Here is a 16949-nt window from a genome sequence, read left to right on the forward strand (position 1 = left end):
AATACGACCACTTGAACCAAACATGGTAACCAGAGAACTAAAACCAACAATATATAACTTCGTTTTTTATCCATTGTAACTATTAAGGTAAATCTTGATAGATCTCTTTACTTTATTGGTTGTTTTATTCCGGTTTATTTACCTATATCATCTCAAGATTCAGTAATAAAATAGCTGTTTATCGCCACAAAAAAACTATTAAAGTAAACCTTTAGTATTATCTTGAATATTTAATTTTCTCTCCTTATTGTGATGTAGTGACCATGTGAATTATCTGTGTTCTATACAACTCACTAGGTAGTAATCCGCGGTATACGCGGAGTAAAATAGTTTATTAGATTGTTTATTGTATGTTGTACTAATGGATTTGTTGTATAGTTTTTTCTTGGAATGAGCATTCATATATCCATCCGGAATCAGTTAATCTATTCGGATTTCAAATTTTAGGGTTAGAAATTTAAATCGTATTAGGATATTTACAAATTTTAGTTTGGATTTGGTTCAAATCATTGTGGGTTTCGGTTCAGATTTGAGTTTGGATACCCATTTTGATTAAAAAATTAGTGTGAACACATTAAATTGTCTGCGATATAATTAAGAAATATAGTATGTGAACGCATTAATTGTTAAATGATTGTGAGGTCGACATGTCAGCATACTCAAATTGAAATTAATGTGAAACGGCATGTGTCCAATATAGTGTGAAATCATTAAGTGATAATGCTTCTTTTTTAATATATACTAGGTAATAACCCGCGCCTTGCGCAAAATGTGATTGTTAGTTTCGTTATTTTTTAATAAGGAGACATTAATCTATTTAATCAAGATATTGGTTCGGTTTTAGGTTTTGTTTTTGTTTTTGGTTTTTAATCTCCTAAAATATAACTATCATTTTAAATCAATATTTTTGGTTTGTTCGGTTAATATGTTTGATGTTTTTGGTTTTTTTTTTCTGTGATGATCAAAAATAACTATTATTTGTTTTACATGTTCTGAATCTTAGATAATCGTGATATCGAACCAATGATTTCATATAATAATTTTTAAACGGATAATAGTTAAAAAAAGAAAAGAAATTTATTAAGAAAAATCATTTTACTATAATTTAGTTGATAGTGAAAGAAGCATTAAGAAAAAAAATATTTTAACTTCCAAAAAATTAGATATTTCAGTTGTAGTAAATATTTAGTTATAAAGTGCACACGTCAATGTGCACATGTATGTGTATGTAAAAGTATACAAATGTGATTGATAAATATATAAAGATACTGTTAATTAATATTAAATGACATTTTTCAAAATAATACATGAAAAATAAAATTCTTAAAATGAAATTATTTAAAAACAAAATATTGTAAAATTAATATAAACTATGATATATAACTTATATATAATTCTTTAAATATATGTATATATATATATATGCATATAACATATCGAATTAGATATCCGTTCCTATATATTGATATCTGTGATTTGCTTTTTTTTTTTAATGAATATTGCATTTTAGTATTTGATTTGCTTCGTAAAGTAGCGAATATCCAGATTTTTCGGTTTGAATCGAATCAAAATTTATGAATAATTGTCCAGTTCTATTCGTAAACAGTAAAAATAACGTACAAAAAATTATGCATGTGAGTTTTATATTAAAAAAACGTAAGTACATAGTGTGAACATATTTATGTAGAGTTTGAATGAGAAGCTCTCTACATCTGACATGTGTCCTTTTAGTGTGAACGCATTAATTACAATACTTCTACACGTAACACGTATCCAGTTTAATATAAACGCATTTATTACAATGTTTCTTCTTTAATATATAAGAGATTCCTTTAATATATAAGAGATGTGATTGGGATTTGAACTAATGACATACATAAGAACATGAAAAGTGATTTAACTAAAAAGTTTACATCAAAAAGAAAAAATTAACTAAAACGAATGACCAAATAACCGGTCAATATTAGTATGGGAATAAATTACGAGGTGAAACTTCACATTCAACTCAACTAAAATTAGAAAATAGAAATGAAAAAGTGAAGGATCGAGAAGTCAATTGTGTTTAATCATTATGTGATATTAGTTAATCCATCAATTTTTCTACCCAAAAGCATGATTAAGCATAGAATTTAGAGAAATGAAACATCATTATTAATGTTGAAACACAAAGATCCCATCAACAGACAAATCATAAGAACAGTGCTTGTAGGGTAACAACTTTAACATAAAATCCCCAGCCTTTATCATTTTATTTCTTGATTACGCATTTTCTTTTGCTAATTAGTGTTGAACATATACATACTTATATTTGCGTACATAGTTGTTGCTAATTCAAATACATGGATGATATATAATCCAACCATCGCCTTTTTACTTGGGAGAGGATATTCCAACCTGTCACTCCCACTTCCCTATCTCTCTTTTCGTTCTTTTTTTTTTTTTTTTCATTTTAGCTATTTCAATGTCTAAATGCATTATTGGTGTTCAAATATGTACCACGGAACGAAATGGAGTAAATTTTTTTTTTTTAAATTATAAGGATGATTGGAGGTGGTGGACTACGCACCCCTATCAATGTCCGGTCTGATTTTAGGAAAATCCTGCGTCCAAGAACCAAGATCGGTCCAGCTCGTTAAAAAGGCATGTGCGATGAAATTGACTTGACGAGCACGCAACCCATACCGCTAGCAGACATGCCAACTTATCAAAGGCGTAAGTGATTTGTATTAAATGCCTAGGGACGAGGCGAATTGAATCCGCGCCGAAGAGAATATGTGACATCACTCTGACAAGAACCAAATATATGACTTCATCGCAAAAGACGACAAGCTATCGGATTCGGAACGCACTTTCACCTATAAAAGAAGACATTTCCTAATCGATCACATGACAGACTTTTTTTCCTGAGCGAACTCATATAGAATTTACTTAGCTATCTCAATATTTTCTAAGAGCGAGCTCGATTCAAATATCGACCTCGCCTCACGTTTGTAATCTCCTCTTGTACTTTAATATTCTTCTAATGGAAATGAGATTTCCTAATTTTGTCCTTTAATAACTTAATCACCTCTTAATTATATACCCAAACTCACACTTCAACACTTAGCGCCGTTTGTGAGAAAAAATCAAGAATCTCTCAACTCAAAGAAACATTTAGAAAAGATGGAAACTACATATCCAAATCCAGAAATTAAGATGGCAAAACGCAAAAACTCTAAGGACCATTTGGGAAACAGTGTTGCGGTCGCTGCCACAGAACACCCCGTAACCCCCGGTCACAAACCAGGCGGAGGAAAACTAGACGATCCAGACAACGACTTTGAGACAAAGAGCGATAGCAAACCAACCAACCACGCCCTCGCGATATCACATGAAAACAAGGGAAATATTCCACGCGAGGAAACCGCATCCCCCGTACGAGAGCAACAAAGCGTCACTTCAATTCTACATTTACTATTCGCCAGAGAAAACCTTCCCGACAAACTATCTCAAACCAACGAGTCAGGGTATCCAGACCGCCCAAAGAGCCCTTCATCTAAGTCCAGCAAGTCGAACGCTATGTAATATACAAGGTCGATATCCTCCACCCTCTGGTTAGAAACCCTGGCATCCTCAGGGGAACGAGGAACATCACACTCTCCAAAGAAATTCAAAAATACCTCATCCACAACCCACGAGCAGAAATCCCAACTTACGATGGGAAAACCGACCTGAAGCTCTAACTTTCCGCTTTCATCCACACACTTGAGCGAACACAATTCCATCCCAAGGAGCATAACGCATTCTACTGCCAACTGTTGGCAAAACACCTCGAGGGGGTGCCTTCGGCTGGTTTGTCTGCACCCAGCTAAAAGCGATTCATAATTTTGACCACTTGGCAACCATTTTCGTATGACAACACGAGAAACAAGAAATTCCAAGAAACAGCAGACAATCCCTGAGACGCGGTTTCCAACCTCCTCGCAAAACTCAACTTCAATTGAGATTCAAAACCAAACTCCATATAGGATACGTAGCCGAGAGAATAAGATAGTTCACGACAATACATCATATGTCCGACAAAATCATCCTGACTACCCTTCAGAAAGCCCTATCGAGCGACTAAAACATCCTAGACGAGCTCATGTTCGATAAATCACGAACCGTGGAAGAGGCGCTGCAGAGAACGGAAATCTTTGCCAAAACCGAGGTAACAAAAGCGGAAAGACAATTTGGATACGACAAGCGAAAGGTCAGATATGTGGGTCACGAAGAGCGTTACAACACAAGCTACAGACGAAAAATAGAGAACTAAGATGATCAGACCAATCGGGAACAAGCCGGCGACACCGAAGAGAGAAATCAGTTCTGTGAATATTACTCCGCAGTCAGAAAATCCACCAAAAACTATGTGATACTCCAGAAGCTCTTCTACAATGAATACCGTGGAGCCCACACTACAAACCACGAGGCAAGGGAACCCGACTACCAAACCACGAATGCCAGAGCACGCCATGGTCGCAACAGGTCATGCATGAGCCCAAACAGTTACGAGTTCCACAGAGAAGCTTAGATGCCACCAAAAAAAGCCCAAGTCGTAGAAGCCCGAGATTGCCGTAAAAGTCCGTCGACGAATTGTTTATTATTACTATTTTCAGTTTGATAAAACTATCTAAGTTCTTTTCACTTTTGCGTTGTGCTTCAAGGCCTCTTAATCAACTTCCTTTAAGTTGTTTTCAATTTTTTTTTTAAAACGTCTTAATTAGGAATGCCTCCCTTACGCTGAAGTTCCTCGAGGAACGAGGGATAGATCGCCATAACGAGAACTGTCTCAAGAATAAAAATTAATTGTCAACGTTGAACGAACACATAGACAATGGCCCAATTTAATCTGCGAAACCACGCTCCCTATGAGCATAGCGGACTGATCACCTGCTCGATTTATTTTAGCCGAGGCAAAGTCGTAAACGAACCTCAAAGCAAAGTGGCATAATTGAATCCACAAACAAAAGAGTTGCTTACAAAGCGTACATCTGCACTAAAAAAACTATGAAGAACGAATGAAACAAAAAATAATGAACAATTTATATAGAAAAGAATGATACAAAAAAAGAGACAACATATACAATACACTCAAGTCGGAATTGTGTGTTTAATTATGGTTTAAGGCCAAACAGTTCTTACCATTGTGATTTCAACATTGATCGATTAAATTTAAACTGATCAGTCTTGATTGTCTGAAGTGTTTTAATTTTTTCTGATTTTTGCTGAATAGCAGGAAACAGACATGCATTGGGGACTGAGCAGAGATGACTATGAAGTAATGAAGGTGGAGTGTAACACTTTGTGAAAAAACATGTTTCCTGCTCTCATCCCTCGTCTTTCTTTGACTTTATCAAATTTTGATCACTTAATTACACGGGAAGATAAAATAAATTTTAATATCAAAAGTTATTTTGCTAATACCCATTATTTTATAGGGAGATTTGCCAAAAATGACTCAAAATTGATTTTGAATACAAAAGTGTACCACAAATTCAAACAAATGCAAAAGTAACCCAAAAGCCTAGTGAAATTACAACAGCCCCTTATGAACAAACAAATAACATGTATTCAATTTTACCATTATAACCCTCCGTTAGAGAAGACTTCTTTGTATGTTTTTTCTAAGATGACTTCTTCGTAAGTTTTCTCTAAGATGACTTCTTTGTAAGTCTTCTCGTTCAGTAGATCTTAAAAATAATATTATAATTTTATAAAAAATATTTTGATGGTTAAAAAATTGAAATCATGTAATAATAAACATTTCTCAATGATGTAAATTTAGTTCATCTGAAATTGAATTATTTTCAACATAGATGAGTGAATGTATATTAGCTCATGAGTCACTCGTTTAAGGTTTGGTAACATATGATATAGTATTGTATGTATCTTTAGGGTTAGATTCTGAAATATTACCTTCATTTTTTTTTTCAATTGACCCATATATATTTAGTAACTATCTAATAACTTGATTTAAACACTTTCTAAGTTTTTTTTTTAAAGTTTTTTTTTTTTGACGTCGAACGGCCATTCTATTACTCAAACTTGAGGTGGTCTGGGTAATCAGACCGGAATAGAACAACCAATAAAAAATAACTCCCTGCGGAAGGTCCTAGCAGTCTTGGCTAAAAAATCAGAAAACTGGTTGCGCACACGTGGCACGTGGGTAATCTTGAAGTCCGGAAAACAAATCTGCAGCGTCTCTATCTTCTCCAATTCTGTTGCGAAGCTTGGCCACTCATGGGGTTCCTTTATCATTGCAATCAGCTCCTTACAGTCTGTTCCAAAGCTCTGGCATGTCGAATGTTGAAGCATGTTCTCCATCGCCCACCGCAGTGCTTCTACCTCCGAGTGCAATGCTGATTCACATCGAATGAAATTCCGAGTTCCCATAATTTGTATGTTCTCCCCACCATCCATCCAGACCCATCCACATCCACTAAATCGATCAGAAGCTGTCCACGATCCATCTAACATGCAAATACTACCCAAGCTTAAGACTTGGTCTTCATCATTATTGTTGGCCTGTACGACTGGCGGTATCCTCTCATTTGCATTAAACCATGCTTGACACTCACTTTCTGCGTATCGAACTAGTTCTAGAGGGTCTCTGTCTATTCCCCTGAAAAGCTTATCGTTACGAGCCTTCCAAATATACCATATTATACAGGGATAAGGATCTCTGTCTTGGTCTGGCTCTAAGATATCATTTTGGAAAGTGTTAAGAAAGTATTTTTTTGCATAGTTAATTGATTTTAGGGTCTGGAAGACTCACAAAAGACTTAAAAAGAAGTCTTTAGACACATCCCGCCTAAATTTTAGTAGAATTTATGTTTCCCGCTTAAATCAAAGTCTTCCATAAGTCTTTCAAGAGTCTTCCATAAATCTTCCATAAACCTTCCAGAGAAAGTCTTCTCATGGATTAGATCTTAAAAATAATTTAAAATTTTTATAAAAAATATTTTCATGGGTTAAAATTTGAAATCATGTAATAATAAACATTTTTCAATGATGTAAATTTAGTTTATCTGAAATTGAATTATTTTCAACATAGATGAGTGAATGTAGATTGGTTCATGAGGCATTGATTTAGGGTTTGGTAACATATGTTATAGTATTGTTGGTATCCTTAGGGTTAGATTTTAAATCTCATCTTCATTTTTTTTTGAATTGACCTATATATGTTTTAGTAACTATCTAATAATTTTATTTAAACACTTTCTAAGTTTTTTTAAGTTTAGAAAGTTTTTTTTGCATAGTTATTTGATTTTAGGGTCTAGAAGACTCACAGAAAACTTAAAAAGAAGTCTTCCGACACATCCCGCTTAAATTTAAATAAAATTTAGGGTTCCCACCTAAGTTTTAGAATAATTTAGGTTTCCCGCCTAAATCAAAGTGTTCCATAAGTCTTACATAAGTCTTCCATAAGTCTTCTAGAAGTCTTCTGGGTCAAAAATATTTAACCTAATTAGAATTTTTGTCTCCATATATAAAGAAAATTTACACATTCTCTTTCTTCCTCTCAAATGACTGCAACAAAAATTCAATGTTTCTCACTCTAAAACTCCCCAACTTCTCTCTAATCTCAACTTTATATTTATTTCTCACTTTTTCTTATGTCTTCTCACTAATTTATCTTCTTTTTGGAGATTTTTCATTACATGATTTTCATCTTTCACTCTTTCAAAGGTAGATCACTAAATTGTGGATATGAATTTATGTGTGTGTTTATATGTTAGATTCTAAAAAAGCTATAGATTCAACATAGTGTGATTGTTTTGTTTATTTTGTAAGACATTTTCTCTGTTTTGAAGTTATTTGAATGTTTTTGAATTTGCAGATTTTTCCAGATCTAAAAAACTTTGAAAGACTTCTCAGAAGACTCTCAGAAGACTCTCAGAAGACTCTCGAAAGACTTCTCAGAAGCTTTCTAATGCATTTTATGCTAGAAGACTTCCCATGAAGTCTTCAGGAAGTCTTCTGAAGTCTTTTGCCTAAAGTGGTATAAATTTTGGATATGTATTTTGTGTGTGTTTTTATATTAGATTCTAAAAAATTATAGATCCAACCTAATGTGACTGTTTTGTTTATTATCTAAAAAGTTATTTTTGAAGTCTTCTCTATTTTGAAGTCATTTGAATGCTTTTGAATATGCGGATTTTTCAGATTTGAGACAGATTTTGGAAGACTTCTGGGATAATTCTTGGAAGACTCTCGGAAGACTCCGAATGATTCTCGGAAGACTTCTTTGTAAATCTTATTTACTTTATGCTAGAAGACTTCCCACAGAGTCTTCAGAAAGTCTTCCAAAGTCTTCTGCCCAAAGTGGTACAAAGAGATGATGTGAAGTGGAGTCCAAGCTTATCTATGTTGAGGAATAATATCTAGCTGTTTAATAATTTTGTTTATGGTCTTTTTATGATTTGTATGTGTAATATTTTAGTTGTGAATTATTTTGTAAACTTTAAGAAATGCTAATCAAAAGAATGGTAAATATGTTCATGTTTTGCCAAAAGTACTTGACTTTATTAAAGTTACTGATGCAACATACTAAAAAATATTTTAATCATTCTACCCACACATAACAAAACACAACAACACAACACAAAAAATTAGTAAAATTTGCTAAAACTAAGAGAGAAGACTTCTCAAAAAACCTTACTCAAATTCACAAAAAAATCAAAATTAAATTTTAAGTGAAAGTTGAAATTTTAAATCTCATGGAAGTTAAAAATTGTATCTTATGAGGAAGACAACACAAACACATAACATCAACTTAATAAAACAAAATCATCGGAGAAGTCTTCTTATGAAGTCTTCTACAAGTCTTCTATGAGGAAGACTTACAGAAGACTTCTCCGTTTAGCTACAAACATTATTAAACATCAATGTTTGTAACTTCATAATTATCATCAATTAAGTTATAAATTCGACTCAGTAGTCCCAATATTGACTAATAAATATGAATTAGCAAAAAGATATTAAAAATATATTTTAATTTTGGATAAATTTGAAGTTTAATAAAACTTTACGTAGAAGACTTCTTTTGAAGTCATCCACGGAAAACTTCAAAAGAAGTCTAGTCTGTGTAGACTTCAAAAGAAGTTTTCTATTCAGGTCATTTTTGAATTTGCAAATTTACGAAGAAAAACTTCTTAAGAAGTCTACTCTACAGAAGACATCTTCGGAAGTCTTCCTTTGTAAATATTGGCTTACTTTTGAAACTGAATTTTTTTAGAAATTCTCAGAGAAGACTTCTTTACAGGTTACTTTTGAATTTGACCGAAGTTAGTTAGAATTTTGACTTTTTGTAGAAGACTTCAATGGAAGTCTACCTGGAGAATACTTCAAATGAAGTCTTCTCTAAGTCTTACGGAAGTCTTCTCAATGTCGCAAAAAATCTGCTGGGTTACTTTTGCAATTGAATATATTTGATTTTTCGAGAGAAGACTTCTTTAGAAATCTTCCGTCGGATGACTTCTCTAGAAGTCTTCTCTCGCGGGCAAAGCTTTGATCAAAACCCATAATAAAACTCGAGAAGACTTCTTTACTTTAGAAATCTTCTCATTGATATTAAATTTTTTACTATTATTTTTAAATTGCAAAAGTAACCCACGCATACATCTTCCAGCATTGAGAAGACTTAGGGAAGACTTTCAGAAGACTTCTGTAGAAATTTTTTTCCAGGAAGACTTCCTTAGAAGTCTTCTCCAAAAAATCAAATTTCTGACCAACTTCAGTCAAATTTAAAAGTAACTTGTTTATCCGAGAAGACTTCTGTAGAAGTCTTCTATGAGAATTTCAAAACTTTTTGTTTACAAAGGAAAGTTAGAAGACTTCTAGGGAAGTCTTCTATTAAAAACACACAAAAATTCAATTGCAAAACTAACCTATGCATTGAAAAGAAGACTTTTAAAGAAGTTTTCTTCGTCGAACAAATCTGAAAAATAAAATATAGTTCGCGATTTCATACCTTGAACTCGTGAGATGACTTGCATGGTTTCTCCAATTACCCAGAACTTCACCATAACAGCTACCTACTCGTTAATCGCCAAGAATCGTGAGCTTATGAACCTTACATAATTTGTAATCAAAGTCTTCAATTTTTTTGATGAATTTTGAGAGAAAGTGTAAGATATGTGGTTTGTGTAGATAGGAAATGAGAAAATATGAGAAAAAATCAAAACTTTAAGGCATTAATACTCTCAATTTGGTAGTTCACGGTGGTTGAGGTATTGATGTCAATGGCAAAGTTATAAATATTTGGTGGAGATGAGGATGGTAAGGTAAAAACCTTATTTTCGAAAAATAAGTAATGGTATTTTCGTGAATAACTAGAATTTCTAGGGCGAATAGGACAAAACAAAGTTTCAAAAAAACATACGTTATTTTTGTGTTTTACTTGAAATTTTGAGTCATTTTTGAAAAAACCCCTATTTTATAAGGGTTGATGATAGCAAATACAAGATATCTATACTATTAAAACATAATCTCTCGTAAGATTATGTCTTTATTCTTTTATTTTTTTACTAAGTTATGCTACTCATTAATTTTAAGAAATTAATATTAATTAAAATCAGCCAGCAAATAAATTTATTTAAGAAATATTCCAAAATATTATCAAACTTATTCTGACCATTTATGTTACATAACATAGATGATATGTTTTTTGTTTATTCTTTTCGTTGATGATATGCGCATTACGAATATTATCTATATAATTATGTTCTAATAAATATTTACGAAATATATATCACCAAATAATATATGATTTTTCATTATTTACATGTTGATTTCTCATATGTACATGTCAAAATTAATTTTTAATATATACAAAATAAGTTAATATGTTTCAAATTTTTTCAAAATTTAGATAATATTATGAAATTTAAAGTAATAAATAATATTAGAATAAGTTTTATCTGATATTTTTAAATTAAATGTAATTATTTCTAAATTGATATTACATAATTCCAAATATATGCGGTTACAAAGCTATAATTTTACATAAATCCTAATTAATAAATTATAATTATGTTAAATTAATATTTAAAAACTTAAAATAATGTTGATTTTTTTAAAAACAACCTACGATTTATGGTTAGACATTTTTACAATTGCTATTTTTCCAGGCAGTTTTTTGGAATATACAAAATATTTATCAAGTGACAACGGATTGAACAAATATAATTTTTTATTTCTATTATTAATTAATAAGTGGGTTAATACCTTTTGGTACTGTTTGGAAACATGAATAACAATATAAATGAAAATTGTTTGAAAATATAGATATAAGTATAAAAAAGAAGTATATTGCATTTTTAGTAATTTCGTTAATATTATTAAATTAATTATTTTTTCATATTTAACTCAGTTTAACAATTTTATTAATTATATTACCTTAAAAATACATCACATCATTAATTATATTACCATAATAATAATAGTGTAGATTTGTATTTATTAGTTAATCAACATTAATTTTGTGCCCATAATAAAATTAAAAATGTAAAATAATTGGGTTTTGCATTGGTTAAACGTATATTATATGTTTTTAATATACTATACTGTATTATTCTCAATTTTTTTCGTCATACGGAAATTTTTGTCTAAAATTTGTTAATTTATTGTTACACTGTTACTGTGGTTATATTCTTAATTTATGTCTCACTATTGCAATTGAGAAAATTAATCCTATTGTTATCATCTAAATATGATTATCATCTATTTTTATTTAGATACTTTTGATTTATTACAAAGTTTTATTTGATTTTGTTACATATAAACCATTTAAGTGTAACAATTTCTTCAGTTTATGATTTGTTTAGTAAAGTTAAGAATTTTCTATCTATTTTTATTAACTTGGTTTTTGTTTTGAAGATCTAATTGTCTTAAAAAATATTATCCTCCAGAAATATGAACTTTGAATAATCAGATAAATGATATCCAAGTTTGCATTGTACATTTTGTTATTAAAATCATGATGTTTTTGCTTATTTCTTATAGATGTTAATAGAAGATAGTAAATATATGCTATTTTAATCAATGTTTAATAAATTGATAGTCCGCAACTATGCAATTATTCGGGATATATATAGGGATTAAACATTAACAAATTATTTGCTTATTTATTATCTATTTGATATTTAAATATTTAGATTTAATTATAAAATTATTTGATGAATTAAAAATTGATACACAAAAAGGCATATTTATAGACTTCTACTATCCTTGTTACTTAATTTACTCAATTCACAATAGTTTCGATCGAATTAGTCCAACTTAGACCGATTTAAGGATGTTTTAAACCGATTTTGGATGATTTAAAACGACTTGAACCTTTTAAATTGGAGTTTAAGAAAATTGTTTGAACTATAAGTGATTTTCCGATTTAGAACATTTATTTTTTGTGTTTCATCCATTTCATAAAGATAATTTTTATATTTTATAAGTTTTAGAATTATAGAATTTATCACAGATAAACCTTTAGTTTTAAAATTATATTCATGTTATAACTTTATTGATAAATTAAAATGTACATATTTAATTTAGTTACTTTAAACATCAGTTTTAACAATTTTTTCTAATAAGGAGATGACAATTCAACGACGTTAGGAAATGACAATTCAACGACCGTAGAACTAACTTCTTAAATATTTGAAGAATTACCGACCAAGAGTTAATATTATTGCATTTCCGCTGCATTAATATCGATATGAAGACTCTTCGTCTTTCAAATCATGAAATTCAAAGGTCGTAATAAGTAGTCGCAAAAAACAAAAAGATTATTCCCCCACTAAAACTGTTTACCTACGTTAGTATTTCCCCTCCCCCCCCTTTATACATACTGACATACGCATGACACAACACGTCAAAAGAAACATGAACTTACGTCAGAACCTACACAAGTACACATGATCAACTTCGATTTAAAGATTGAACATACGTTAACTCAATTATTTAACTCCATAAAGACACTTTAATGCATGATAATTTTCTACATATAACATTTAAATAATAATTTCTCCCTTTTGCGGAGCTATGTGTCATAGACTCCCACCATCATTATAAATGATCTCATCGCCTGCTTTCTCATCTACTTGTAACCACACAACTTCGCTACTCTGGTAGAGCAAAAAAAAAAAGATATCGTTACCATCATCAATGGCGGAGAATAAGGTAAACCTGTCGATCAATGGACAATCAAAAGTGCCACCAGGTTTCAGATTCCATCCAACAGAAGAAGAGCTTCTCCATTACTATCTTCGCAAGAAAGTTCACTCTCAAAAGATAGATCTTGATGTCATTCGTGAAGTTGATCTCAACAAGCTTGAGCCTTGGGATATTCAAGGTTCTAACAATAAACCCGAATTAATATGAAAGTAAATAAAATTTTCTTTTCTATGAGGTTCAATTATTGAACCACTTTGGTAAGCAAATGCAGAAGAATGTAGAATCGGTTCAGCGCCGCAGACCGACTGGTACTTCTTCAGTCACAAGGACAAAAAATATCCAACGGGGACCAGGACAAACCGGGCAACAGTTTCCGGATTCTGGAAGGCGACTGGACGTGACAAGATCATCTACAGTTGTGTCAGGAGGATTGGATTGAGAAAGACGCTCGTGTTCTACAAAGGAAGAGCTCCCCATGGTCAGAAATCTGATTGGATCATGCATGAGTATCGCCTCGACGAGACTCCAACAACTAATGTAAGTATAGCTATTATCAATATTCATTGTAGGTTGTTACAAACAGATAGTCCAGAGTAGGCATTGTATTCGTTTCACTAAGACGAGGATGATAAATGTTTAAAAAAAAGTTTTGGCTCATAGAAAAAGAAAAAGAAGTTTTGGCTCATTTCATACCCGTGCCTAGATGAATAGGGGTCCAACGCGGTTTAAAAGAAAATATCCGCATATATAAAAACAATGTTTACAATGTTTTGTATTTTTTTCTTCAAAATATCTTACTTTTAAGATTGTTTCGAATTTTCATTTTATCATTAATCACTTGCTATTTCCTAACACATAAATAAACCAAATAAGGATTTGTTAGGATATGTAAAAAAAAACTTTCTTGATTAAGCTTATACAATACAAAATTTAAATATTCCTTTTTCATCGCTTGGAAAGTAAGACGTGCCAAATGTTTATGAATTTACTTGTAGGCATGGCATGCATCTTTCATTGTTTTCTGTTTATTATGCACCCAGTAGGCAGTAACTTGAACAGGTTGTATTTAATTAAGGCGTCAAAGTCTTCATAAATCTCTTATCGCGTTTTAATTTCCATTATCAGGAATATTCAGATGTTGTAAGTGAAGATCCAATGAGCTACAACGAAGAAGGTTGGGTGGTATGTCGAGTGTTCAGGAAGAAGAACTATCAAAAGATCGACGACTCTCCTAAAATCACTCTATCTTCTTCACCTGGTGACACGGAGGAAAAGAGAAAGTCCACCACCTCCCACAACACTCACAATGGCAACGTCTTGGACCACGTTCTTCTATACATGGACCGTTCCTGTCCCAACATCTGCATGCCCGAGCTCCAAACCACGATCCAACGTCAACATAATCAAGACGATATTTTATTCATGCAACTTCCAAGTCTTGAGACACCCAAATCCGAGGACCTGGTCTACCAAAGTTTAAAGATTCCAAACCAGCTCGATTCCTCTCTGGTTCAAGAGAAGAAAAACGGCAGACCGGTTTGCAGTAATTGGGCTAGTCTTGACCGGCTAGTGGCGTGGCAGTTGAACAACGGTCATCATAAGTGTGATCGTGCGAGTTTTGATGAAGAAGAGGAAGATGGTGATACCATGATGCAGCGTTGGGATCTTCACTGGAGTAATGATGATCATGTTGATCTTTGGAGTAGTTTCACTGAATCTTCTTCATCCCCTTCGTCTTTAGATCCTCTTCTTCATTTATCTGTATGATTGTATATTCACGTAACATACATATATACAATACATAAAATATATACTTGTATTTCTGCATAAATAAACAAATTAAGTTTGTTAACAGTGTCTCACATACAGTGTATAACGTCTACATTTTGGGGTTGATAAAATGTGTTTTTATTAAATGACTAAGAACACTGAGAAAGTATCATTGTCGTTTTTGACGATTGACATGTTTAATCAATGAAGTGATATTTGTTCTGACTTCGATAACAATAAGTGTATCAAATAATGACTGGGTAATAAGATTCTCGCTTCGTTATAATTAATTCAACTTTTGGTCCGACTACGTTACCTTTTGGTTTTCGTTGGAGATTCCTCATGTCTTATTCTTCGTGCAAATACGACAATCTATTTACCACATTTTTTTTGTCATATAAACTTGGGGACTGCAAAAACTCTGTAGGTCTAAAAACTAATTTCAGGAGGCTTTGCATTAGGATACGCGTTATCTTATCGTTCAAAGGCGCGACTAGGTGGCTAGTGCGAGTTGAATCCATATGGCAGTAGTTCTAGCCGGAACCCTTTTAACACTTGAATTAACGCGTCCTAGTTCTCTATTTACCACATCTTATTACATAAACGTTGTTGGAACTTGTTTTTGACAAAATGGTGCAGACCATTTTCCGATGAATTTTTTGACGGAGACGTCTGTCGGAAGAACTGGAATTTGTGCACGATGTAATCGTTATTGTGAACACTATGAGTTAGTGTATTTGATTGTCAAAATCGAAGTTGTGTTGAATGAGAAATGAAAGTCCAAAATGAATGACATGCAAAGTTTATAAAACTTTAAATTTGGCTAAATAGAAAAAATTAGCAAATGAGTCATTTTTGGATGTATGGGTTTAAATTTAAATATATACATAAATATTTTATGTTTATTCGAGCATGAAAAATGTAAACCCATACAAAGTATTTTTGGTTTGAATTGATTTGGTCAAAACCAATTACTACTTGTCAAACGTGAGTAATGGAGAATCAATTATATTATTGCACATAATAGCAATATATACGTTTGGTTTCAATCATGGCTACGTAACGTTTCTTTACCTTTTTGAACTTAAATAAAAACATGTGAAAGGTCATTAAGACGAACAAACATAAAACAATTCCTCGTATTATTATTTTCGTATTTCTCTTTGATTTTTCTTTTGAGTCTCAGAGTATACACAAAACTAATTTCGCCAGATTTCTGATAGAGTAACGCAAATCAGAAGATTTTTTGCAGTTGTATCTTGGGACTCATTACGTTATCGAACCGTCGCACAACGAGATGTATTTTGAGTTAAGGAAAGAGATAATATATCGCCTCTGCAGTTGTATCATTCTTTTTTTAATCTTTGGTATAATCTTATCAAATTTATTCTTTACAATATTCAGTTCTCCATAGTTTATATAATACGGTCTCATCAAACGTAACTCTTAGTTGTTTCTATTTCACTACAAAAAGACATTTTCTAAAAGAAATGCTAATAAAATATAATGTTTTGGAAATAACTGAAGAATCGCCAAAAAAAAATACTGAAGAAATGTCGAAGAAATACTGAAGAATTAAGGAAGCACCTTACACTACTGGTTAAGATTTAAAGGATTCTACACCCAATTCTAGGTTCGAATCCCAGACTATGCAATTTCTTGCAGATTATAGGATGCAAAATTTATCAGAAGTTCCAGAGTACTGTAGGCAAAGCCGTTCGTTGTGTTTTTCTTATACGGAGAGAGACTGTCCATCGAGGATGGCAGACATGCAGAATGTAGGAACCGAAATTCACACCGTCGATTTCCGTTAAATTAGGAAAGCCAAGCGGACCTAACTTTCTGAGACGTCCCGAATTTCTACTGAGACAAACGTCAAGTGATCAGAATACAAAATACAAACTAAATATTGATAAAAACGAAAAGTGAGCCAAAGATGTATTATTCCGAATTTGCGTAAGCGCGAGTACAAGAGGTAAGAGCCT

At 32.1% G+C, this 16949-nt stretch overlaps 1 protein-coding gene across 1 annotated transcript; it reads left to right on the forward strand.

The window, feature by feature from the left end:
• Positions 1 to 13185: 13185 nt before the first annotated feature.
• Positions 13186 to 14961, forward strand: LOC106364571 (NAC domain-containing protein 12-like). Its single transcript, NM_001316051.1, is given in 3 exon segments — positions 13186 to 13372; positions 13466 to 13731; positions 14320 to 14961. Coding segments are annotated over 3 exon segments (1095 nt in total).
• The last annotated feature ends 1988 nt before the right edge of the window (positions 14962 to 16949 follow it).

The sequence above is a fragment of the Brassica napus genome, chromosome A9 (assembly GCF_020379485.1).
Source record: "Brassica napus cultivar Da-Ae chromosome A9, Da-Ae, whole genome shotgun sequence".
Lineage (NCBI taxonomy): Eukaryota > Viridiplantae > Streptophyta > Magnoliopsida > Brassicales > Brassicaceae > Brassica > Brassica napus.